The sequence below is a fragment of the Microcaecilia unicolor genome, unplaced genomic scaffold, assembly GCF_901765095.1.
Source record: "Microcaecilia unicolor unplaced genomic scaffold, aMicUni1.1, whole genome shotgun sequence".
Classification (NCBI taxonomy): Eukaryota; Metazoa; Chordata; class Amphibia; order Gymnophiona; family Siphonopidae; genus Microcaecilia; species Microcaecilia unicolor.
The window spans coordinates 92,202-118,358 of record NW_021963205.1 but is presented as its reverse complement, the minus strand read 5'-3'; the positions used below and the strand labels follow the sequence as shown (position 1 = coordinate 118,358).

The 26,157-nt window shown below is 43.9% G+C and overlaps 1 protein-coding gene across 1 annotated transcript in view; it reads left to right on the top strand.

Annotated features, from left to right (window-relative positions):
- The window catches only part of LOC115459073 (rho guanine nucleotide exchange factor 28-like), a gene marked incomplete at its 3' end in the record, with an annotated part of 121,438 nt that overhangs the window by 24,942 nt on the left and 70,339 nt on the right, over positions 1 to 26,157 (top strand). Inside the window, exons 2-3 of the mRNA XM_030188937.1 lie at positions 6,173 to 6,225; positions 9,099 to 9,159. Coding sequence (XP_030044797.1) covers positions 6,173 to 6,225; positions 9,099 to 9,159 — 114 coding nt within the window. The remainder of the gene's footprint in view (positions 1 to 6,172; positions 6,226 to 9,098; positions 9,160 to 26,157) is intronic.

Genomic DNA, 26,157 nt, shown 5'->3' with positions numbered 1-26,157 from the left:
TTACCATCATTCTTCCTTACTTGCGCCATATGTGAGGCTTCACCTGAAATGTTCAGCTTATAAACATCATTATGCATAAAAGCTTCAGCATACACTTCATCATTTTTAGAGATTGTGCACTTACTGTTTTCAAAATGAATCGCAAATCCCTTCTTATCTAATGTAGATACACTAAGCATATTGCAAACTGCTTGGGGAATATACAAGACATCACTTACAGGAATTTCTTTAACTTCATTAGACACTTTGCATTTTAAGAATCCAATACCTTTTGCTTGGATCTTAGCAGTCCCTGCGTTTGCAGTTTTAAGAATACCTTCCTCTGGACACATTTCCTGAAAAAAATTCTTACAATTGGTTAAATGGCATGTGCTCCCTGAATCCAAAATCCAAGTACTTTCATTTGAATTATTATTTACCATAGTCAAAGATTTTTCTGCCATTAGAAAGCCCTTGTGTTTATCTTTGTCCTTCATACATTTCCTGGTTTGAAAATTCTTTAGTTCCATTGGCTTAGGTGAGCTAGAGGGAGTGTTTTGTGTTTCCTTACACCATTTAGATACATGTCCCTCCTTTCCACATGAGTAGCAAATCAGCTTGCCCTTGGGTGGAGTTTTCCCATAGCTCCGCCTTCCTCTGTTCTTTGCCAAGAAATTTGTTTCATTTCTCTCTGACTTGCTTTGAGAACACATCTCCTCAGAATCATTTATTATGCATTCCTGCCTTAGTTTTGATGTTGTCTGTTCAAAAGATTGCCCTTCAATGGCCTTATTTACAGACCTAAAAACATCAAACTTCTTTGATAGTGAGGTAAAAAGAAATGCTCTTTTCAATGCATCACACATGGGAATTCCAGAAAGTTCTAGCTTTTGAAATGAAGACATAAGATGCATAATGTGATCATTACATTTACTTTTATCCCTTAATTTGGTTTCATTCAACTCTGCTAACCAAATTGGTTGCTGCTTTGCATATGTAGTTGCATACATAGTTCTCAGTTTATATAAAATGTCCTTTGGTGTATCTTTTCCCTCCACTAATATGGCTTGTTTCTCTGAGAGAGCTTCCAAAAGCATGCACTTCACATAATAGTTTGCATTGTCCCATTCAGCCATATTTTCATCTGTTCTGTCTTGGTCTAAGCATATATTTAATCTTTTTGCTCTAAGGAGACATATGAATCTTAGTTCCCACTACTGATAATTAAACTCAGTTAATTTAGGCACCTTGAGAGAATAGAACAATGGTGAATTTCTTCCCTCAGCCATTTTCTTAGCCTTCTGTCTGCTGTGTGGGGGGAGAGAGAGACAGACTGAATCTTTCCTTTAAAACTTAAGAGAAAAATGTGGCCTTTTTTTCTGCCTGGTAATATTTCTCTTCTTTTTCAATTCTTGGCCCCTGGGCCCATAACCCTTTTGTTGGATTATTTGTAGTAAATAATTAGCAGATTTTAGTACACACAGCTTCAGCTTTAGAAATGTTAATTTCTTTCTTCATCTCTCTCTCATTCACCCCTGAATAATTCACTGCTGAGTCACTTTAAAGTTGAAGTAACAAAACATCTGTTTACTCACAGTTTGCAGTTAGATTATAATCAGACAGGCTTATATATACATATTACTATACATTTGTCTTATCAGCTCCTTCCATGTGCTTAGATGGTAATGGATGCTCACACCACCATAGATTCTCTCAGGTTAGGAGAGATCATGAGCTCCATGTGCTCCATGTGCTGCATGTGCTGCATCTACTATGTCTAACCCCCACAGGAAGTTGCATAGCTGTGTGACCTCTCTAAGTAATTCACATCAGAGGTCACAGAGTAATCACAGAGAAATAATAGGTGACAGGCAATGCATGTAAAATACAATACATTCCAACAGATATAACCAGTAGAACAAAGGAAGCATTGATGCCCCTGTACAAGTGGTTGGTGAGGCCCCACTTGAAACATTCTATTCAGTTCTGGAGGCAGTATCTTGCTAAGGACTTGAAGTGGTTCAGAGAAAAGCGATGAAAATGGTATGGGGTTTGCATCAGAAGATGTATGAGGAGAGACTTGAGGACCTGAATGTGTATACCCTGGAAGAAAGGAGGGACGGGGTGATATGATATAGACATTCAAATATTTGAAAGGTATTAATCTACAAACAAACCTTTCCAGAGGAGAGAAGGTGGTAGAACTAGAGCACATGAATTGAGGTTGCAGGGAGGCTGACTCAGGATTAATATCAGCAAGTCAGCGGTGTAGCCAGACCCAGTATTTTAGGAGGGCCCAGAACTAACTTAGACGGGCCCTTCCACGGCACGGCACTCCACAACCTCTCCCCCCTGCTCCCCTCAGAGATATAAAAAAAAATTGTAGATTTTTTTCAGTTACCCCGGAGATATAAAAATATAGATTTTTTTTTTCACCTATGCCACATCAACATCTCTTCTCCTTCGCGGCATCCCGCCCGGCATTTGCCCGCCTGTCGCTGAACCCTATTCCTCCCTGGTGTCCCTTAAAGGTGTCCCTGGTGCCTGCAGTGATTCAGTTATTGTTGCCTGTACCAGCCCTGCAGGCTTCCATCGGTCGGGTCCCGCCCTCGCTTTCATCATTTTCTGTCTGGCCTGCAGCCCTCCAAAGCTCACCAAAATCCTACTGTACCCACATTTAGTAAAAGCTGCATCCATAAGGGCTATTTTAGTGGTTTTCAGTTGGGTATAGTAGGTTTTGGTGAGTTTTAGAGGGCTCCCTATACAATATAAGGTGAGATGTGTACCTGGGACTTCTTATGTGAAGTCCAGTGCTCTGCTGGGATATCTACAGTGGGGGAAATAAGTATTTGATCCCTTGCTGATTTTGTAAGTTTGCCCACTGACAAAGACATGAGCAGCCCATAATTGAAGGGTAGGTTATTGGTAACAGTGAGAGATAGCACATCACAAATTAAATCCGGAAAATCACATTGTGGAAAGTATATGAATTTATTTGCATTCTGCAGAGGGAAATAAGTATTTAATCCCTCTGGCAAACAAGACCTAATACTTGGTGGCAAAACCCTTGTTGGCAAGCACAGCAGTCAGACGTCTTCTGTAGTTGATGATGAGGTTTGCACACATGTCAGGAGGAATTTTGGTCCACTCCTCTTTGCAGATCATCTCTAAATCATTAAGAGTTCTGGGCTGTCGCTTGGCAACTCGCAGCTTCAGCTCCCTCCATAAGTTTTCAATGGGATTAAGGTCTGGTGACTGGCTAGGCCACTCCATGACCCTAATGTGCTTCTTCCTGAGCCACTCCTTTGTTGCCTTGGCTGTATGTTTTGGGTCATTGTCGTGCTGGAAGACCCAGCCACGACCCATTTTTAAGGCCCTGGCGGAGGGAAGGAGGTTGTCACTCAGAATTGTACGGTACATGGCCCCATCCATTCTCCCATTGATGCGGTGAAGTAGTCCTGTGCCCTTAGCAGAGAAACACCCCCAAAACATAACATTTCCACCTCCATGCTTGACAGTGGGGACGGTGTTCTTTGGGTCATAGGCAGCATTTCTCTTCCTCCAAACATGGCGAGTTGAGTTCATGCCAAAGAGCTCAATTTTTGTCTCATCTGACCACAGCACCTTCTCCCAATCACTCTCGGCATCATCCAGGTGTTCACTGGCAAACTTCAGACGGGCCGTCACATGTGCCTTCCGGAGCAGGGGGACCTTGCGGGCACTGCAGGATTGCAATCCGTTATGTCGTAATGTGTTACCAATGGTTTTCGTGGTGACAGTGGTCCCAGCTGCCTTGAGATCATTGACAAGTTCCCCCCTTGTAGTTGTAGGCTGATTTCTAACCTTCCTCATGATCAAGGATACCCCACGAGGTGAGATTTTGCGTGGAGCCCCAGATCTTTGTCGATTGACAGTCATTTTGTACTTCTTCCATTTTCTTACTATGGCACCAACAGTTGTCTCCTTCTCGCCCAGCGTCTTACTGATGGTTTTGTAGCCCATTCCAGCCTTGTGCAGGTGTATGATCTTGTCCCTGACATCCTTAGACAGCTCCTTGCTCTTGGCCATTTTGTAGAGGTTAGAGTCTGACTGATTCACTGAGTCTGTGGACAGGTGTCTTTCATACAGGTGACCATTGCCGACAGCTGTCTGTCATGCAGGTAACGAGTTGATTTGGAGCATCTACCTGGTCTGTAGGGGCCAGATCTCTTACTGGTTGGTGGGGGATCAAATACTTATTTCCCTCTGCAGAATGCAAATAAATTCATATACTTTCCACAATGTGATTTTCCGGATTTAATTTGTGATGTGCTATCTCTCACTGTTACCAATAACCTACCCTTCAATTATGGGCTGCTCATGTCTTTGTCAGTGGGCAAACTTACAAAATCAGCAAGGGATCAAATACTTATTTCCCCCACTGTATGTAGCCAGTCTACTAAGAATGCTGGCTTTTCCTGCATCCCAATGGCTTGATTTTGTGCATTTTTTACTTGGACGGTTTTTTTTTTCTTGAAAGTAGTTGAAAAGATAGATGCACTGAGCACAAAAACATCTAGCAAATGGCCATTTCTGAAATAAAAAGATTAATATTTTTCTGTTTTGAAAATCGCTATATTTGCCACTTGATTCTGAGCAAAATGTTGAAAGTTGGATTTAAACGTCATATCGAAAATGCCCCTCAATGTAACTTTGTAAATCTATGTGCTTTGAAAATGAGCCTCATAATTTTGTAATGATTTTTCTTCAACAATTACATCACTCTTTTGATTTTTATTCTTTGTGCACTCAGATCAGTTGAATCTCCCAAATAAACACACTCACACACCTTGTGCACGTTACACAGCTGATGTGAATAAGATGATATAAAAAGACCAGGCAATGGAATCTGATTCCAATTTGTTCTAGTTTTCTTTTGTTACATTTGTACCCCGTGCTTTCCCACTCATGGCAGGCTCAATGCAGCTTACAGGGGGCAATGGAGGGTTAAGTGACTTGCCAGGAATTGAACTCAGTTCCTCAGGACCAAAGTCCACCACCCTAACCACTAGGCCACTCCTCCACTCCACTAGTTAAGAAAGATTTGTCTTTAATGCACACACTGATGGCTTTGTGAGTGACTCTTTTATTAATATTGGAGGAGACTTTGAGATTCATGTGAAAGAATCTGAAGAAGAGGCTCATGATCTCTCAAAAAGCCTATATACTACCATCTCATGTGTTGATGTTTTAGAACATACTAGTAAAAAAGGCCTGTTTCTGACACAAATGAAACGGGCGCTAGCAAGGTTTTCCTCGGAGTGTGTATGTTTGAGAGAGTGTATGTGAGAGTGACCGTGTGTGAGAGAGAGAGTGAATGTGCGAGTGTGTGTGAGAGAGAGAGAGTGAGTCTGGGTGTGAGTGTGTCTGTGAGAGCGAGTGTGTGTGTGTGAGAATGAGAGTGTGTGCAAGTGCGTATGTGAGACACAGTGTGAGAGAGAGAGTGTGTGTTTCACACAGATACAGTGTGTGCGAGAGAGAGAGAGAGAGTGTGTGTGAGACAAAGACTCTCTGTGAGACTTGAGTGTATGAGACAAAGAGAGTGTGTGAGTGACTGTGTGACACATAGAGAGTGAATGTGATACAGTGTGAGACATAGAGTGTGTGAGAGACAGTGTGTGAGAGTGAGAGAGAGAAAGACATTGACTGTGAGAGAGTGTGTGTGTGACAGAGATACCTCCCCCCCTCTCTGGTGTCAGGCCCCCCTCCCTCCCTCTCTCTGGTGTCAGCCCCCCCCCCCCAATATAATGCACCTCCACCATTCTGAAGCTTAGAAACCTCGTGTGGTTGGTCACTTCTGCTTGTGACGAACCCGGAAGTACGTGATGTCAATTCAGGAGATGGATACAGAGAGCAGGAATGCCTCAGCCATGCAGTCAGCTTTAGAATGTTGGAGGTGCGTTTTATTATATAGGATGATGACCTATGAAGACTCCAGTTTTCTTATGGGTCATTGCAGATACTAGTTCTCTCCTTGTTTTAAAACAATAAGTGCTTCAGAGTAAAGCATAGGAAGGTTTGGCATAAGAGTGTATCCTCCTATAATAGTTTGACTGAATATATTTCTTATTTATTTATCTTGCCATAAAAAATATTTGCCAGTTGTCACTTATTTTACTCTATAAGCATCTGAAGAAACATGTTTCTCTTTCAGACACCGTGAGCTTGATATCTAATGAGTCCTCACTTGAAACGGAGGATGTGAAGGTACATTTCTCTTTTATGCATGCATATAATTGACCCTAATGACTTCACTTATACTCACAGGTAGACAAAATCCTATTGGGACTGCAGATTTTATTTTTTGTGGAAGAGTAAATGTATTGCTATCAACTATTTAAAAAAGACATTGGTGTTGATATTCAAAAGGGTTTAACCAGGAAGGAGAGGCCTGGAGGCTCATTTTTTAAAGAAATGGGCTTCCAAAAAGCGACACAAATCGGCACTTGGACATCCATCTCCCAGAGACGTCCAAATCGGTATAATCGAAACCCGATTTTGGACGTCTTTATTGGAAGTCCGTTACAAGGACATCCAAATCTCAAGGGGGCATACCGGAGGCATGGTCAAGGCGGGACTTGGGCGTTCCTAAGACTTGGACGTCTTTGAGCGATAATGGAAAAAAGCAAAGACGTCCAGCACTAAAACTTGGACATTTTCACCCAGACCTGTTTTTATTATGAATAAGGCACAAAAAGGTGCCCAAAATGACCAGATGACCACTGGAGGGAATCGGGGATGACCTCCTGTTACTCCCTCAGTGGTCACTAACCCCTTCCCACCTTCAAAACACTTCATTAAAAATATTACTTGCCAGCCTCAGATGTCATACTGAGGTCCATGACAGCGCATACAGGTCCCTGGAGCTGTTTTAGTGAGTGCAGTGCACTTCAGACAGTTGGACCCAGGCCTATACCCCCACTAACTGTTACATTTGTGGAGGAAACAGCGAGCCCTCCAAAACCCAACAGAAACCCTCTGTACCCACATCTAGGTGTCCCCTTCACCCGTAAGGGCTATGGTAGTGGTGTACAGTTGGGGGTAGTGGGTTTTGGGGGGCTCAACACACAAGGTAAGGGAACTGTGTACCTGGGAGCATTTTATGAAGTCCTCTGCAGTGCCCCCTAGGGTGCCCGATTGCTGTCCTGGCATGTCAGGGAGACCAGTGTACTAAAAATGCTGGCTCCTCCCACGTCTAACGGCTTGCATTTGGATGTTTTAGACTTGGACATCTTTGGTTTCGAAAATCGCCGAAAGTCAAGGCTGTCCAAATCCAAGGACTTCCTTGGTATTTTTGAAGTGAAAGATGGATGTCCATCTTTTTTCGAAAATGACCTTTTCTCTGCCTCCGAATTTGGACATTTTACAAAGATGTCCAAATTCCAACTTAGACGTTTCTTTCGAAAATGCCCCTCCTGGTTAAAACCTGCTGAGCTAGCTGGCCACTAGTATTCACTGGCACTTGGGTAGTGCCACTGAATATTACTGCTAACCAACCACCCCCTAACCAGCTATGTTAGGGGCAGGGCGGGTGAAGAATGATGGTGGAGTGGTAACTTAGCCAGTTAGTGACAATATTTAGTCCGTTAACCAACTGAGTAAGAACATAAAGTTGGACAGCAAAACAGCTGTCCTAAATTTATGGGCCAAGTTAACCAGGCACTGGTTTGAATATCAACTGGTGCCCAGTTAACTTGCCAGCATTGAATATCCACAGTTAGGGCAGCCCATGTCTGGAATCAGTTTATAAGCTGCTTATCGCTACAGGCTGAATATTACTCCCGCTGTGGCAATTAATTGGCACATAAAGGGCATATGAAGGATGGGTGGTGGCAGAGGCCTTCAAGGCACCACAGATATAAAGAGGCTGTAGTAACTGATACGCCAACTTCTACATCAAGAAAGGGAGATTGGGAGGGAGTGGGGTAGAAGGGTGGGTAAGGTGGGGATTAAGTGGAGGTAGATCAGTTTGATCACCCTTCCTGGTTACTACCTTGCCAAAATATACTAAGAGGGACATTTTCATTCTTAGTAGATTGGCCACACAGACATCCCAGCAGAGCAGTGGGACACCTAAGGGGCACTGCAGTAGACCACATAAAAGGTCCCAGGTACACATCTCACCATTACTCCCATATACTGTATGGGGAGCCCTCCAAAACCCACCAAAATCCTACTGTACCCAACTGAAGACCACTACAATAGCCCTTATGCCTGCAGGTGTCACCTATATGTAGGTAAGTAGGGACTTGCTTGCTGCTCTAATATGACTGGTCATTACATCTGAAACTGTCATAGGGGCTTGTATGCACTGTTTGTTTCATGTCTTTGGGGGGGGGGGGTAAGAGGGGGTCAGTGACCCTGACAGAGTAAGGGGGGGACCATGCCTTAATCGCTCATATGGTTATCTGGTTATTTATGACATCTTTTCTGACTTAGGTGTGTTTGAAACAGGTCTAGACCAAAACATCTTTTAGCCCTGGCAGTTTTTGCTTTGTTCCATTATGGAAGAAAAATGTCCAAATTTTGGGAAGGCCCAGTTCCCACCTCCAACACTCCCCTTGTGATTTGCCTTAACTGCAGAGAAAAATGTCTTAAATCCGAGTTTGAAAATTGAGATTTTCAAATGTCATTTCATGCCATTTTTGAGACATTTTTCTCTTTTGAAAATGACCCCCAAATCTTCCACTTCAGTGTTGCTTAGAAATTTTGCATTTGCTGTATCAAAGTGCAAAGGATAGGGACTCAGGAAATCCATAGAAAAAATGCCAACTGAATCACTGCATAATCATTTGTCCTTCCTGTGTCTCCTTTTACCAAATGGAAACTGAGGCACAACCATATTGGACGATGATATCATTGTTTCTGTATCTCAAAAAAGAAAATCTTTTGTGATCACCACAGAAGTCATTGTGTTTTTTTCTGTCTCTGAAGTGCTTCAATTATCAGGACGGTTGTGTAATGATGTTTGAAGAAAAGGCAAAATATAAGAGTAATTTATTGTGATTATTTAGTTATAAACCTTGTAATTTTGTCATAGGGCAAATATGTGGTTTCATATTTATTTATTTATTTATTAGATTTCCAAAGGTCAAGTGAGTTGCTCAAGTGAGAATGAAGATCAGATGTTGCTGGACTTGGGTAGGAAATTTTAAATGCTTTCTCTGTTTAAATGCTAAATGGTATTGGAGTTTTAAATAGCAATGTTATTAAAGAACTAAGTAAATAAGAGAGTGACCACTTCTTTAATTGGAGAAAAGCAGTCAATTTTAGAGACCAGTAACAGTCACAAGGCAAATACCTTGCTTTGAGAAGAGCTAGCAAAAGGTAACCGGTAAGGGTTGGAAGTGAGCTGTAGAATATTGTTGAAAAGAAATGAAAAGGGAACTTGTTTTAATGAGAAACACTTGTTAAAGATGAACTAAAGTATCGAGATTAGACCCAGCAGCAAGTGAAACAGACAGAAGAAATACAGTGTAAGCATTATGTGTATGTTTGGCAACATTCCCTCTAAAAGCATCACAAGCATCGGAAAGTAACAAAGAACAACAAGAAAGGATGTACACACAAATTCAAGTCAACCAAGATGTCAGTGTCTGGGCTGCTGGCCAGAAGAAGCTGGGCTCTGATTGCATAAGGGCTGGTATTGTAATTATTTAAAATATAACCCACACAATCTACAGTTCTTGGCAAGGCACAAATTACATGTATATTAGATGCATAAAAATAAACATTGAAAACAACATAGAAGCAATACTCTTTCATAATGTAGCCAAGATCACAGAGTCAAACTCAGTACTCCTGTTCTCATGGCATCTTATTCAATGTAGAGTATCATCAAGATCTTGCTGCAATGAAAAGGTCTTTAAGCCTTTTAAAAATGTTTCCAGGCTTTTAATTGATCTCAGTGAATCTGGCAATGAGTTCCACGGCTGTGGTCCTGTGATACAAAAAATTAGCATGCATGACTCAGGAGATTAGTGCTTTACCAGGAAATATTCAAGGATTGCAGAATGGATGGACTGTTCAGGTCGCTACCTGCCATCATTTACTATGAAGTTACGATTGAAGACTTTATTCTATGAGGGGGCTCCTCCTTTTGTGTGGCTAAGCGGATGAGTTGGTTTAAAATATGGGCATTGTTTTGTGGTCGTAAATTGGCATGCATATATGCAGATTTATCACAGTGCATGGATAGGATAATATATCTTAGAGGGTAATTTTATAATCGGGTACCTAGTTTAAGGCAGCCAAAGTATGCTTATTTTCTAAAGAAAGGTAGGCACCTACTAGCATAAGTGGCCAAAAATATGCTTTGATTTAAGGTGTGATCACTTACACCCCCTCAGGCTGGTGTAAATACTGCCACTAGATGGTATCAAGAAAGTGCATAAATCATAGTATTTTATAATTTATGCTTGTACATATATCTCTCCTCCCAAACTCTACCCTATGCAAACAAGATGCATACTTTTACATTGGCTGGTGTTTTATTAGAGGTCATTTATGTGGGTAAGTGCCCATGTATGTGCATAAATGATTAAATACACCATTTATTTGTGGTTTTGCTACCTAAAACCAGGTGGCTCCCAGTGGCATGCAGTTAGGGACTACATAAGTACATAAGTATTGCCATACTGGGAAAGACCAAAGGTCCATCGAGCCCAGCATCCTGTTTCCAACAGTGGCCAATCCAGGCCACAAATACCCGGCAAGATCCCAAAAATGTACTATCATCTTGTTTAATTTTTTTAATTTCTAAAACGTTTGCAGCATCTTTCTCTCTTCCCTTTACTTCACTCTTCTCTTTCTCTTCTTGTCTCCCTCCCCCCAACTCCAGCGCATCTCCCTTCTGACCCTCGTGGGTGCAGCCCCCCTCCCTCTTCCTCCTTCAGCGACACTTGCGCCTTCAAACCTTTCTTCTTTGCCAGTAACAGCACCAAAATGCAGCCTGGGCCAACCCTGGCATCTTCCCTCTACCGTGGTCCACCTCCCCTTACTCCCCCAGTGGTCACCAACCCCCTCCCACCCAAAAAAAAAATTAAAAAACATTTTTTTGCCAGCCTCTATAGCAGCCTCAAATGTCATGCCCAGCTCCATCACAGCACTATGCAGGACCCTGGAGCAGTTTTTAGCGGGTACTGCAGTGCACTTCAGGCAGGCAGACCCAGGCCCATCCCCCCCTACCTGTTACACTTGTGGTGGTAAATGGGAGCCCTCCAAAACCCACCGAAAACCCACTGTACCCACATCTAGGTGCCCCCCGTTACCCTTTAAGGGCTACGGTAGTGTTGTACAGTTGTGGGTAGTGGGTTTGGGGGGGGGGTTGGGGGCTCAGCACACAAGGTAATTGCACCTGGGAGCAATTTGTGAAGTCCACTGCAGTGCCCCCTAGGGTGCCTGGTTGGTGTCCTGGCATGTGAGGGGGACCAGTGCACTACAAATGCTGGCTCCCCCCATGACCAAATGGCTTGAATTTGGCCAGTTTTGAGATAGTCGCCCTTAGTTTCCATTATAGACGAAAACCGAGGTTGGCCATCTCTAAGGGCGGCCCAAATGTTGAGATTTGGCCGTTCTCGACCGTATTATCGAAACGAAAGATGGCCGCCCATCTTGTTTTGATAATACGGTTGGGGACGCTTCTTTACGGGGCTGTCCCTAGAGATGGGCACCCTTATAGATGGGCGCCCCCGTTCGATTATGCCCCTCCACGTTACTATATATATATATATATACATATAAGTTCATTTGGAAGTGTTATATTGGAGGATGGTATGAAGCTTTTGTTATATGTAGATGATACATTTTTATTGATTTCAGCAGGAACATCTTCAGAGAGTTTAGAGAAGATAAAATGTTGGCCTTTCTCTGTTAACCTTAAACTGAATACATATAAGACAGAGTTTTTGTGTTCTAGTACAAATGATGCTAATATTTCAGTCACTGCATTTTTTTTTAAACACTGGCTTAAAATAAACCACATAGCTTTACATATAAGGCTAGATTCAGTAAACAGTGCTCAAACTTCGGCAGCAAAAAAGATTGGCACTCATTGCTATTCTGTAAAGGACACTCAAAGATGAGAACTTTGTGTGTAATTCCCAGCGCCCAGTTTGAGCGCATGCCCCTTATATTCTATAACACTGCACACAAATTGTATAAATGCCCCTGACCCACCCATGAACCTCCCGTGGCCATGCCCCCTTTTGGATTCCACACATAGGATTTGGGCAAATAATTAATCACCTCGTTGGTTATGGTTTAAGGTCCACTTGGATCCTGCTTAAGTAGTATCAAATTACAGCAATCAGAGGAGTGTATTATTTTAAGGACATAAGAATAGCCATAGTGGGACAGACCAATGGACCATCTAGCCCAGTATCCTGCTTCCAGCAGTGGCCAATCCAGGTCAGACGTAACTTGCAGAACCCAGTTAGTAGCTACATTCCATGCTACCAATCCCAGGGCAAGCAGTGGCTTCCCCCATGTCCATTTCAATAACAGACTATAGACATTTCTTCCAGGAAGTTGTCCAAACCTTTTTTAAACCTAGATATGCTAACCGCCGTTGCCACATCCTCTGGCAATGAGTTCCAGAGCTTTAACTATTCTTTGAGTGAAAAAATATTTTCTCTTATTTGTTTTAAAAGTATTTCCATGCAATTTCATTGAGTGTCCCCTGGTCTTTATACTTTTTGAACAAGTGAAAAATCAATTCACCTCCACCCACTCCACACCACTCAGGATTTTGTAGACCTCAATCACATCCCCCCTTGGTGCTTTCTGCAGTGGTAATGCCTAGCATCTGTATTACCCAGGGAATCCTAGTATCTATGCAGCCAGTTTTTTAGAGGATGCAAGACTGCTACTTCTTTTTCCTTTTGCAATACTTGGATTACAAGGGAGCAGGATTTCCTGTTGCCCTGTAGCCAATTTTATTGGGTTTCACAGAGATGAGGAGCTCAGACAGCATGCCCTGTTAATAATGAACCTATGACTGAATTATTTAGAATTCAGAGCGAGAAGGAGCTCTAGGAGACAGAGGCCTTTTAAATATGATCTTTGTCGTTTTAAATTAAAGAAACAAGCAGTTCCCTGTTTGCTGATTTACATTATTATTTTTCCAAAGAGTGTGAAAGCAGTAAATGCAACTTAATTTTCATTTTGTTATGAGAAGGAAGATTTGGATCCTTCTAGAAGGAAGAGTGTGAAGGAGATCCTGGACTTTTTAGAATAATGTGTTGCTACACTCACATAACTCCTCACTTCGCCTCACTGGCTCCCTACTCTTTTCTGAATATAGTTCAGATTCCTCTTGATGACTTTACAAGTGCGTTAATTGTGTAGCACCTCAGTATCCTCACGTTTCTCTCTATATGCCTCACTGGTGCCCAGATGATCAAAAGTAAATGCGGGTGCTAGAGACCATTAGCGCCCGCATTTACCTGGCACCCAAAGATGCACTGGACTGGCAGTGCTGAAGAGGAGCGAGTGTGATACTCCCTCCTCCAACAAAGAGGGGGAGGGGTCTGCTACATCACCAGGGTGGGTGGGGGTAGAGCTGGGAGCCCACTTGGGCCACCAGGGATTTATTTTGCATTTGTGGGGGTTAGGGGGTTGGAGATCATCTGGAGGAGGGTCAGGGGGTTGGAGGTCTGTCAGACTTCCAGCCCCCGTGTTGCTATTTTGAGGGGGGGGGGTGTTGGGGCTTGGGGGTACTAGGCCACCAGGGCCTCACGTTTTTGGAGGGGGGTCCACAGGTCCCCCAGACCTTTCAAACAACATAAGAGTAGCCATACTGTGACACACCAATGGTCCATCTAGCCCAGTATCCTGTTTTCCAAACAGTGGCCAAGCCAGGTCACAAGTACCTGGCTCGTGCACAATCCTCCTGCACTTTTCCCCTATGATCAGAGATAATAGCATGCTTAATTTTGCATGCTATTATCTCTGATCATAGGGGCAGTATAACCCGGTGCTGTTCCTGCGCTATTTTTAGAGCGCTGTTTAGAATAACTTGGGGCTTTTGATCATCTGCCCAGGGGAGCACTGCTTATCAGGCAAGTTACTCTTATCTGTATCCTCCTCCTCCTCCTCTGCCAGTTCTGTTCCTTTTGTCTTGTTGTGCTGTATGCCTGAAATAGACTTCTTGAGTCAGTAGGTTGTGCCCTGTCTCTGGTGCTATTCAAATCTAGATTAAAAGTCCCCCCTTTGAGGCTGTTTTTCACCCCTTAATCATCTGTTCAATACCCATGTTTGATTTAAGCATTCCTACAATAAACTCCCTGATCTCTCATTTGTCCTGTTTATCTGTCTTCAATAGATAGTCCCTTTCCACAGAGCTTACAATCTTTTATATGTTTTTTTATACAGTACTGTGTTTGTTTAGTAACACTATAGAAATAATTAGGAGGAGGAGGAAAGGATTAAGGATTAGGAGAGATATTTAGTTGCCCATATGCCAACTGAAGGAGAGGAGGAAGAGATTCCAAGCTTTCCAGAAAGGGACTGTATTAGCAGAGAAAACGGAGTAGACCAAAGTGGAGAGAAGAGCATGAGAAAGTACAGCCGGACAAAGAGTGTGCAATGGATCCATTATATGAAAAGGAGTGTGACATGAAAATTGAAGATTCCCCTATTGTAGGGCCTAAGGAGTAAGCCAAGAAACACATGCCTGAGGAATAAATTCTATAGATCACAGACACAGGGCATTAAAGAGTTACGCTTCCAATGTACTGGATTGACTGTAATTAAAACATGATTATTCTCCGAGGACAAGCAGGCTGCTTGTTCTCACATGTGGGTCGACGTCCGCGTCAGCCCAGGAATCGGCATTTTGCAAGCAAAATATAAAAAAAGTTTTGCCAGAGTCTTCTGGCTAGCATGCAGCGCGCATGCTCGGACCGATTTCCTGCCCGTCGCGTGAGCGCGCTCCCTCAGTTGTTTTTCCTCCACGTTGAGTTGTGGTGTTTGCTTCGCTGTTCCTCTCAGGCCCAGGAGAGACTCTTTGTATTTTTCAATTTTTTTCTTTTATTTAAAAAAAAAAAGAGAGAGAACCTTTACTTAATTTAATTAAAAATTGTTAATTTTTTCTCCCTTTTAAAGTTTCCTTTCTATTTCGATGGCTGCGCATTTGGGTTTCTTCCTTTATTTTTGTGCCTTTTTCTTTTAACAGGCGCAATTGCGTTTTAGCCCAGCCGCTTGTAGTCTGTGTCTTCATATGAAGAAATGGACCCAAGCGTCTAGAGAAGCCCAACGAGAAAAGCTTTTGCGGGCTCGGTTCGGTCCTTCGACGTCGACATCGAGGGAAGCATCAACGTCGGGAGCAGAGGTAATGACTGCTGAAAGACCAATTCTTGCTGGGAGCAGTGAGGCATCAAGGGGTCTCCACCTGCCTCAAGGCCTCCTGTTATGCAGGCCCCCCCAGGACCGACCTTCATTGTACCCGGCCCTGAGGAGGCATGAGGATTCCATGTCCTCATCGGTACCGAGGAGTCTCGATGATGGGCGTCGAGCGAAGGTGAAGAAGCACCGTCATCATTCTCCTTCGACACACGGTGATGGGACGTTGAGGGAATCAGCACCCGAGAAGCGTCGGCGCCGAGAAGATCGCTCCCCCTCTATTCAGAAGGTGCCAATGCGTCGGTCTTCTGGAAGCCCGGTACCTGCTCCTGAGCCTCGACAGATTCTGCCACCAGCTCCTTTACTGATCCCGCAGCTTTGTCCGACAGCGGCTCTTGACAAGCGCATAAGGGCCCTGCTTCCAGACCTTCTGGAAGGATTGGTGCGCCAGTCTGCTTTGTGTTGGGGGTGCTTGCGCCTTCCATATCGTCTGCTGCAGCGGCATCTGGCCCTTCACCTGTGGTGAGATCCCCGACCTCGGTGCCATCTGCGACATCGGTGTCAGCTGCCACCCAGGTCGACTCCCCTTCGAGGTCGGGGGAGGAAGCTTCACCGCAGTCCAGGCAGGCGTTGACTTCTCAGCACCACCATCGAGGACGTTGCTCCTCGGTGTCGAGGCAGATTCAGTTTCGGACTGCTCTGAGGGATGTCTTGTCCGACACTGAAGATGAGCGTTCGTGGGAGGAAGAGAAAGATCCCAGGTACTTTTCTTCTGACGAGTCCTATGGGATTCCCTCTGAACCTTCCCCTCCACCAGAAAAGAGACTTTCTCCACCAGAGAGTCTATCCTTTACCTCCTTTGTCCGGGAAATGGCTGTGGCTATTCCCTTCTCTATGGAGGTTGAGGATGAGCCCAGGGCTGAGATGCTCGAGGTCCTGGATTATCCTTCTCCGCCTAGAGAGGCTGCAACAGCTCCTTTGAATAATGTACTGAAGGAAGTCCTTATGCGAAACTGGTCGTTCCCTCTGTCTAATCCCGTGATCCCGAAAAAAGCTGAATCCCAATATCGGATCCACGGTGAACCTGGATTGATGAGTTCCTAGCTACCTCACAATTCCATGGTGGTGGACTCTGCCCTCAAAAGAGCCAAGAGCACTAGGGACTATGCCTCAGTGCCCTCAGGCAGAGAATCTAGAACCTTGGACTCTTTTGGGAGGAAGATGTATCAGGCCGCTATGCTCACTGCCAAGATCCAGACATACCAGCTCTTCACGAGCGTCCACTTGCGGAACTCGGTGAGGCAACTGTCCAGCTTGGTTGATGCACTCCCTCCGGAGCAGGCCGAGCCTTTTTGCCAGGTGGTCAGGCAGCAGAAGGTGTGTCGAAAATTCCTGGCCAGGGGTAAGTTCGACACTTTCGATGTAGCATCCAGAATCGCTGCCCAAGGTATAGTGATGCGCAGACTCTCATTGCTGCGTGTCTCTGACCGGGATCATTCGGTCCAGCAGCGGATGGCAGATGTTCCTTGCTGGGAGGGATAACCTTTTTGGTGAGAAAGTAGAGGATCTTGTTGACCAGATCAAGAAACACAATGATGCTATACATTCTCTCTCCCGCCGGGCGTCTTCTGCTACTACTTCCTCATCTAGGAGGTTTTTTGGAGGAAAGAGGAGTGCTCCCTATTCCTATGCTAGGCGTAGGTACACTTCTGCTTCTCGGCAGCCTGCCCAGGCTCAGTCCAAGCGTGCTTGTTCTCGTCAACAGCGTGCACCTAAGGCCACTGTGGCTCCCCAGCAAAAGCAAGGGACGGGCTTTTGACTGGCTCCAATTCAGCATAGCCTCAGTAAACCTGTCTGTACCGGACAACTTGCCGGTTGAAGGGAGGTTAATGTTTTTTCACCAAAGGTGGCCTCTTATAACTTCCGACCGGTCCGGTTAGGATACACCCTCAATCTGGAATCCAAGCCTCCAAATTGCCTACCAGGAGCTCAGTCCTACAGCTCCCAGCTCAAGCAGGTACTTGCAGAGGAACTCTCCGCCCTTCTACAGGCCCAAGCGGTCGAACCCATTCAACCAGGGGAAGAAGGGCTGGGATTCTATTCCAGGTACTTCCTTGTGCGAAGGAAAACAGGGGGGGGGGGGGGGGGATGCGTCCCATCCTAGACCTAAGGGCCCTAAACAAATTTCTTATTCGAGAAAAGTTCAGGATGGTTTCCCTAGGCACCCATTCTTCCAATGATTCAAGAGAACGATTGGCTATGCTCTCTGGACTTAAAGGATGCTTACACACACATTTCGATACTTCCAGCTCACAGGAAGTATCTTCGGTTTCGGCTAGGAACACAGCACTTTCAGTACCGTGTGCTGCCTTTTGGCCTGGCATCTGCACCCAGAGTGTTTACAAAATGCCTAGCTGTAGTCGCAGCGTCGCTACGCAGACTGGGAGTGCATGTGTTCCCTTATCTCGACGATTGGCTGGTGAAGAGCACCTCGAGGGAAGGTGCTCTGGAGTCCATGCGAATGACTATTTAGGTGCTGGAGCTACTGGGGTTTGTCATAAATTATCCCAAGTCCCATCTCACCCCAGTCCAAAAATTGGAATTCATTGGAGCTCTGCTGAACACTCAGACAGCTCGAGTTTGTCTCCCTGAGGCAAGGGCGGACAACCTTCTGTCCCTGGTGTACTTGGTTTGAGCGTCTCAGCAGGTCATGGCTCGGCAGATGTTGAGATTTCCGGGGCACATGGCCTCCACAGTTCATGTAATGCCCATGGCACGTCTACATATGAGATCAGCTCAATAGATCCTAGCTTCCCAGTGGTTCCAAGCTGCGGGGGATCTAGAGTAATCCAACTGTCCACCGACTTTCGGATCTCTCTTCAGTGGTGGACGATTCGATCCAATTTGACCATGGGGCGACCATTCTAAGTTCCTCAGCTATGAAAAGTGCTGACGATGGATGCATCTCTCCTGGGGTGGGGAGCTCATGTACATAGGCTCCACTCTCAGGAAGCCTGGTCCTTTCAGGAAAAAGGTCTGCAGATCAACCTCCTGGAATTAAGAGTGATCTGGAATGCTATAAAGGCTTTCAGAGCTCGGCTGTCTAACCGAGTAATCATAATTCAGACAGACAATCAGATTGCCATGTTTTACACCAACAAACAGGGGGGCACCGGATCTCATCCTCTGTGTCAGGAAGCCGTCCAGATGTGGTTTTGGGCTTGCCGTCACGGCATGTTTCTCCAAGCCACTTATCTGGCAGGCATAAACAACAGTCTGGTCGACAGGTTGAGCAGGATAATGCAACCTCACGAGTGGTCACTCAACATAGGCATAGTCTGCAAGATCTTCCGAGCATGGGGCACCCCCTCGGTGGATCTTTTTGCCACTCAGATCAATCACAATGTCCCTCAGTTCTGTTCCAGGCTTCAGGCCCATGACAGACTAGCATCAGATGCCTTTCTCCTACATTGAGGGGCAGGCCTTCTGTATGCGTATCCTCCCATACCTCTAGTAGGGAAGACTTTACTGAAACTCAAGCAAGACCGCAGAACAATGATTCTGATTGCACCCTTCTGGCCGCGTCAGATTTGGTTCCCTCTTCTTCTGGAGTTGTCCTCCGAAGAACCGTGGAGATTGGAGTGTTTTCCAACCCTCATCACTGACTCAGAATGAGGGGTCGCTTCTACATCCCAACCTCCAGTCTCTGGCTTTCACGGCCTGGATGTTGAGAGCTTAGAATTCGCCTCCTTGGGTCTTTCAGAAGGTGTCTCCTGAGTGTTGCTTGCTTCCAGAAAAGATTCCACAAAGAGGTGTTACTCTTTCAAATGGAGGAAGTTTGCTGCCTGGTGTGACAGCAAGGCTCTAGATCTTCTTTCTTGTCCTACACAGACCCTGCTTGAATACCTTCTAAACTTGTCAGAGTCTGGTCTCAAGACCAACTCTGTAAGGGTTCACCTTAGTGCAATTAGTGCTTTTCATCACCATGTAGAGGGTAAGCCTATCTCTGGACAGCCTTTAGTTTATTTATTTATTTCTTGAGATTTTGCTCACACCTTTTTCAGTAGTAGCTCAAGGTGAGTTACATTCAGGTACTCTGGATAGTTCTCTGTCCCAGGAGGGCTCACAATCTAAGTTTGTACCTGAGGCAATGGAGGGTTAAGTGACATGCCCAAGATCACAAGGAGCAGCAGCAGGATTTGAACCGGCCACCTCTGGATTGCAAGACAGGTGCTCTAACCACTAGGCCACTCCTCCAGTTGTTTGCTTCATGAGAGGTTTGCTTTTGTCAAAGCCCCTTTCAAACATCCACCGTTGTCATGGGATCTCAACGTCGTTCTTACTCAGCTGATGAAAGTTCCTTTTGAGCCACTGAATACCTGCCATCTGAACTACTTGACCTGGAAGGTCATTTTCTTGGTGGCTGTTACTTCGATTCGTAGGGTCAGTGAGCTTCAGACCTTGGTAGTACATGCAGCTTGTATCAAATTTCATCACAACAGAGTAGTCCTCCGCACGCACCCTAAGTTCCTGCCAAAAGTGGTGTCGGAGTTCCATCTGAACCAGTCAATTGTCTTGCCAAAATTCTTTCCCCGTCCTCATACCCGCCCTGGCAAAAGCAGTTTGCATACCTTGGACTGCAAGAAAGCATTGGCCTTTTACGTGGAGCGGACAAATCCCTTTAGACAGTCCGCCCAGTTGTTTGTTTCTTTCGATCCCAACAGGAGGGGAGTTGCCATCGGAAAACGTACTGTCTCAAATTGGGTAGCAGATTGCATTTCCTTCACTTATGCCCAAGCTGGGCTGACTCAGGAGGGCCATGTCACGGCTCATAATGTTAGAGCCATGGCTGCATCAGTGGCTCACTTAAAGTCAGCCTCCATTGAAGAGATTTGCAAGGCTACAACGTGGTCATCAGTCCACACATTCACATCTCACTACTGCCTTCCGCAGGATACCCGACGCGACAGTCAGTTTGGGCAGTCAGTGCTGCAGATTCTGTTTGGGGTTTAGAATCCAACTCCACCCCCCTAGACCCATTTTTGTTGTGTTCCAGGCTGCACTCTCAGTTGTTTATGGTTTCAGATCAATCTGTTATGTCCTCGCCGTTGCGAGGCCCAATTGACCAATGCTCATTATTTTGTGTGAGCCTGGTTGCTAGGGATACCCCACATGTGAGAACAAGCAGCCTGCTTGTCCTCGGAGAAAGCGAAGATACTTACCTGTAGCAGGTATTCTCCGAGGACAGCAGGCTGATTGTTCTCACAAACCTGCCCACCTCCCCTTTGGAGTTATTTGCTTATTTTTATGCTTTTTAATTTAACTGAGGGAACATGCTCACGCGACGGGAGGGGAAATCGGTCTGCGCATGCGCAGTGTGCACTGCACCACTTTAAAAAAATATTTTGCTTGCAAAATGCCAATTTCTGGACCAATGCGGATTTCGACCCACATGTGAGAACAATCAGCTTGGTGTCTTCGGAGAATACCTGCTACAGGTAAGTATATTCGCTTTATCGCTTATCGCTCAACAAAATCCATTGTCCGGTTTGATACAAGACAGTCCATTTTTTCTGTTCAAGGTCCTGAATTTTGGAATAAACTGCTATCACATTTACGTTTCTCATCATCTTTGGTTAATTTTAAAAAATGATTTGAAAACGTTTTTGTTTGGCGATGCATATAGCTAAATTTTCTTTCATGTGTTTGGTTCCTGTTGCGCCCTGGTCATCACAAATCTCCCCGTCCCTTTTGTACTTTCCTTTCCCCTACTTTCCTGTCATGATTGTAGTTCCACCCGCTTTCCCCTCATGGCCATGTTCATATTGCACTCCTCCTTTACCTTTAACTGTTGTATAGTAAGCCGCTCAGGCATTGTTTGATGGATGGGATATAAGCCCTTAATAAACTTGGAAACCTTGTACTCCTGTATTTACCTTATATTTCATCAGTTAAATACATATTGGAACACCACTTTAGACACCAGCAGTAATTCATTGCTTTAAATAAAATCATTCCAGCTTATCTGTAGGTCCTAGATATAATTATTCCCCCTCCCCCCACCACCAGAGGATTTACATATGGGAGTTGAGAGGATATTTGAGGAGATACTGGAAGAGACTTAGAGACTCTGAGTATTCAGTGGGCCCTTGAACTAAAGAGCTTATCCAACTGGTTACGATACTGTTTTGAGCCCAAAATAAGTATACTTTATAACTAGGGAAATTATATTTCATTCAAAGTGTTTGCCAAATGTAACTCGGACTCAACTATACACCACTACAATAACCCTTATGTTTGCGAGTGACATCTATATGTGGGTACAGTATGTTATGGGTGGGTTTTGGCGGGTTCGCACTTTCCACCACAAGTGTAACACTTATAGTAGGATATGGGCCTGGGTCCCCTTTTCTACAATGCACTTCACCCACCACTAGGCTACTCCAGGGACCTGCTTGCTGCTCTAATAGGCCTGGTTATAACATCTGAAGCTGTCAAAGAGGCTGGTATGTACTGTTTTTTTTCACGTCTTTGGGGGTGGGAGGAGATCAGTGACCACTGGGGGAGTAAGGGGGGCTCATGCCTTAATCCCTCCTGTGGTCATCTGGTCATTTAGGCATGTTTATGTGACTTAGTCATGCTTGAACCAGGTCTAGATCAAAACAACGTTTAGCCCTGGATGTTTTTGCTTTGTTCCATTTTGGCAGAAAAACATCCAAGTTCTGGGAATGCCCAAATTCCTCCCCCCCCAACACACCCCCTTATGATTTGGACACACTGCAGACAAGCTGGATAGAAAAAAATCTTTAAAGTGAGTTTCAAAAATACCGATTTGGATGTTTTGGCAAAAAAACCCCATCCATCTGCCACTTTGTGCCACTTTTTGGATGTTTTTCTATTTCAAAAATGAGCTCCTAAGTATCAGCCATAAATAATGAAAATGGTGGTGGTCGCAAACTGTAAACAGACCAGATAGGTAGGAAAAAGTTGTTGGGATAAATAGAAGGGTGTTTAAATTGAAGGCAAATTATATGTGCAGTTGAAGAAGTTGTATAGAACTAGTCTTTGTTAAGAGATGTATGGCAAAATAGTCTAGATGTTGAGTGAGTGGGTAGGTGGTCACTACTTGTATTAAAGGCTTGGAGAAGAGCCAAGTTTTCACTTGCTCTTGGAGTAGAGTTAGTCTTGAGTTAGATGTAGCTGTTCTGGGAGTGAGTTCTGGAATGTGGGGGCTACTCCTGAGAAGACTTGCTGGTGGGTATTGCATCATGCAGTTTCTTTTGATGAGGTCCTTGAGAGGGCCTAAGAGGTCTTAAAGCTGAATAGAGGGCAAACTTATTCTTTAGATACTCTGGCTCATTTTGTCTGAGAATTTTAAAAATCAAACAAAGAAGTTTTAAATTTTGCTTTATAGGGTACTGGTAGCTAGTGCAGATTTTGCAGGAAGGGTCTTGTTGCTTGAAACTATATCAGTTGTGTTGCAGTATTCTGAATTAGTTGGAGCAGGTGCACACAGTTTTTGGTTTGACTAATATACAGGCTGTTACAGTAGTCTAGTTATAACACTATTACGGCATGGACCGCTGCAATGAGACTCATCTTTTTGATATGTGGAGAGAGATGTTGAAGTTACTGCACGTGATAGAAGCAGTTCATTTTATTCATTTATGAATGAATTTAGCTCACACCTTTATCCAAGGTGAGTTACATTCAAGTATGTATTTTCCTTGGTGCTAGTGGGCTCACAAACTAACCCCCCATCTTTTACAAAGCTGCGCTAGCGGCTGCCGGTGCAATAATGCCGACACAGTCCATTCAAAGTGAATGGGCTGTGTCAGCATTACCACGTCTTTGTAAAAAAAAAAAAGGGGGGTGGGGGTAAGTTTGGACCTGAAGCAATGGAGGGTTAAGTGACTTGCCCAAGGTCACAAGGAGCCATGGTGGGATTTCAACTGGGCTCTCCTGGTTCTTAGCCAGCTGCTCTAACCATTAGGCTACTCCTAGACTCCAATACTTTTGAAGGTTGTTTAAATTTCCTGATAAATCTTGCAGTATTCTAAGATTCCTGACCTGTTAGTCTATACTTCCAGAGTTTGAAGTCAGTTACCTGTTTTACTTGGATTCAGGCAGAGTTGTTTTTGTCCATTCCTGAGATTCTGTTAGGCAGTCAATTTACTGAAAGCTGTGGTAGATCTGGTTCAATGAGGTTCCACGTTAGGAGTTACGGACCAAGAAAGGGATTTAGGTGTCGTCGTCGATAATACACTGAAACCTTCTGCTCAGTGTGCTGCTGCAGCCAGGAAAGCGAATAGAATGTTGGGTATTATTAGGAAAGGTATGGAAAACAGGTGTGAGGATGTTATAATGCTGTTGTATCGCACCTTGTGTATTGTGTTCAATTCTGGTCGCCGCATCTCAAGAAGGATATAGTAGAATTGGAAAAGGTGCAGCGAAGGGCGACTAAAATGATAGCGGGGATGGGATGACTTCCCTATGAAGAAAGACTAAGGAGGCTAGCTCAGCTTGGAGAAGAGACGGCTGAGGGAAGACATGATATAGGTATATAAAATAATGAGTGGAGTGGAACAGGTGGATGTGAAGCGTCTGTTCACGCTTTCCAAAAATACTAGGACTAGGGGGCATGCGATGAAAATACAGTGTAATAAATTTAAAACAAATCGGAGAAAATGTTTCTTCACCCAACGCATAATTAAACTCTGGAATTCGTTGCCGGAGAACGTGGTGAAGGCGGTTAGCTTGGCAGAGTTTAAAAAGGGGATAGATGGTTTCCCAAAGGACAAGTCCATAAACCACTACTAAATGGACTTGGGAAAAATCCACAATTCCAGAATAACATGTATAGAATGTTTGTACATTTGGGAAGCTCGCCAGGTGCCCTTGGCCTGGATTGGCTGCTGTCGTGGACAGGATGCTGGGCTCGATGGACCCTTGGTCTTTTCCCAGTGTGGCATTACTTATGTACATGAGTATTGCCACACTGGGACAGACCAAAGGTCCATCAAGCCCAGCATCCTGTTTCTAACAGTGGTCAATCCAGGTCACAAATACCTGGCAAGATCCCAAAAAAGTTCAATACATTTTATGCTGCTTACCTCAGAATTAAGCAGTGGATTTTCCCTGGGTCATCTTAATAATGGTCTATGGACTTTTCCTTTAGGAAGCCATCCAAACCTTTTTTAAACCCTGCTAAGCTAGCCGCCTTTACCAAATTCTCTGGCAACGAATTCCAGTTTAATTACACGTTGAGTGAAGAAAACTTTTCTCCGATTTGTTTTAAATTTACTACTTTGTAGCTTTATTGTATGTCCCTTAGTCCTAGTGTTTTTGGAAATATTAATTCGCATAAATGTAGAATTTTGTGTTCATCAATCAAAGTAGCTCAGCTAAAAGGCTTGAGGTAGGTGATGATATGCTGCATTGATCAAAAATATTTGTCTATCTGACAAATAAGATTTGAACCATGTAAATACTTTGCCACCGCCACCTGTGCATCAGTTGTGCAACAAAATTATTTCCTCATTTCATTCAATATAAATTGAAAAATCCATTTAATACAATGGGAAAAACATCAAATCCAGATACATTTGGCTCAAAAATGCTACACATGCAAGTAAAAAAGCATCACTTATAGGAAGCCTTTCTTCTCAAGGAAATGTGTGAAACGAACTGATAAAAAAAAGTTTGAAAACTGAGAAAAAGCCTAAACAAACTGAAAAGGTTTTCCATATGCACTTCCCTAACAGAGGAGCCCTTTTACTAAGCAGCGGTAGAGCTAATGTGCGGGTAGCGAAAGCCAAATCAACATTACTGTTGGGGTAGTGCGGGCACCCGTCGGTAATTTCAAAGTTGGCGCTCACTGTTTCCTGCAGTAGAAAATATTTTTCTATTTTTTACTACAGAGGGAGTTCATGGCGGTAATCGGCAGTGCGGTCACATTGGCATGCACTGCATGATTAGGATGAGTAGCGTGTGAGCCCTTACCGCTAGGTCAGTGGGTAGCAGTAAGGGCTCAGGCAGAAAATAGCTGCAAGCTACTTTTAATTTTAGAGCATGGCCATTTACCGCCTCATTAAAAAAAAAAACTCCTTTTCCCAGCTTCAGTAAAAAATGGCCCAGCTCATGTCAATTTCATGTGTGCAAACCACAGCAGGCCAGTTTTTACTGCAGCTTAGTAAAAGGCTCCCTTACTGTAAAGCTGTGTTGCATATTTGTTACTCTCAGTTACAGCAGAAACACCTGAGGAAAATGAAGCCACGTGTCTGTATTTTTGTTTTATATATAATACATAATCTCAAATTCTTCTTGCACTCTTCTATGTACATGGAATTGTTTCTTCTGGTTGTGTTGTGCTGTCACCTAATGGTTCTGTTAAAAAATTGCAGTTGAAGGTGCACTTCATATATTTTTCTTTTTAAAATATTTCTCTCTAGCCAATCACAAGGTTCCAGATAGTTTATATTACTTATAGACAATTTACATTACTTATAGACAACGTAAAGAAATATAAAGTACCAAACGTAAAGAACTCGCAAAACAACTACAGCACAGTTACACTTAAATACATACATATCACATCATACAAACATAATAAAGTACATGGAAATTACCATAAAATTAAAACAATTCTAAAACAAAGCAAATATTAATACGGTATAATCAGTATGGTTATAAACAAGCATATCTAACTTGTAAATGCTATACCAGGGAAACAAGCACTTATTATGTAGCTTGATTTATCAAGTGACTTTGATTTGGTTGATCTTGAGGTTTTGCTTT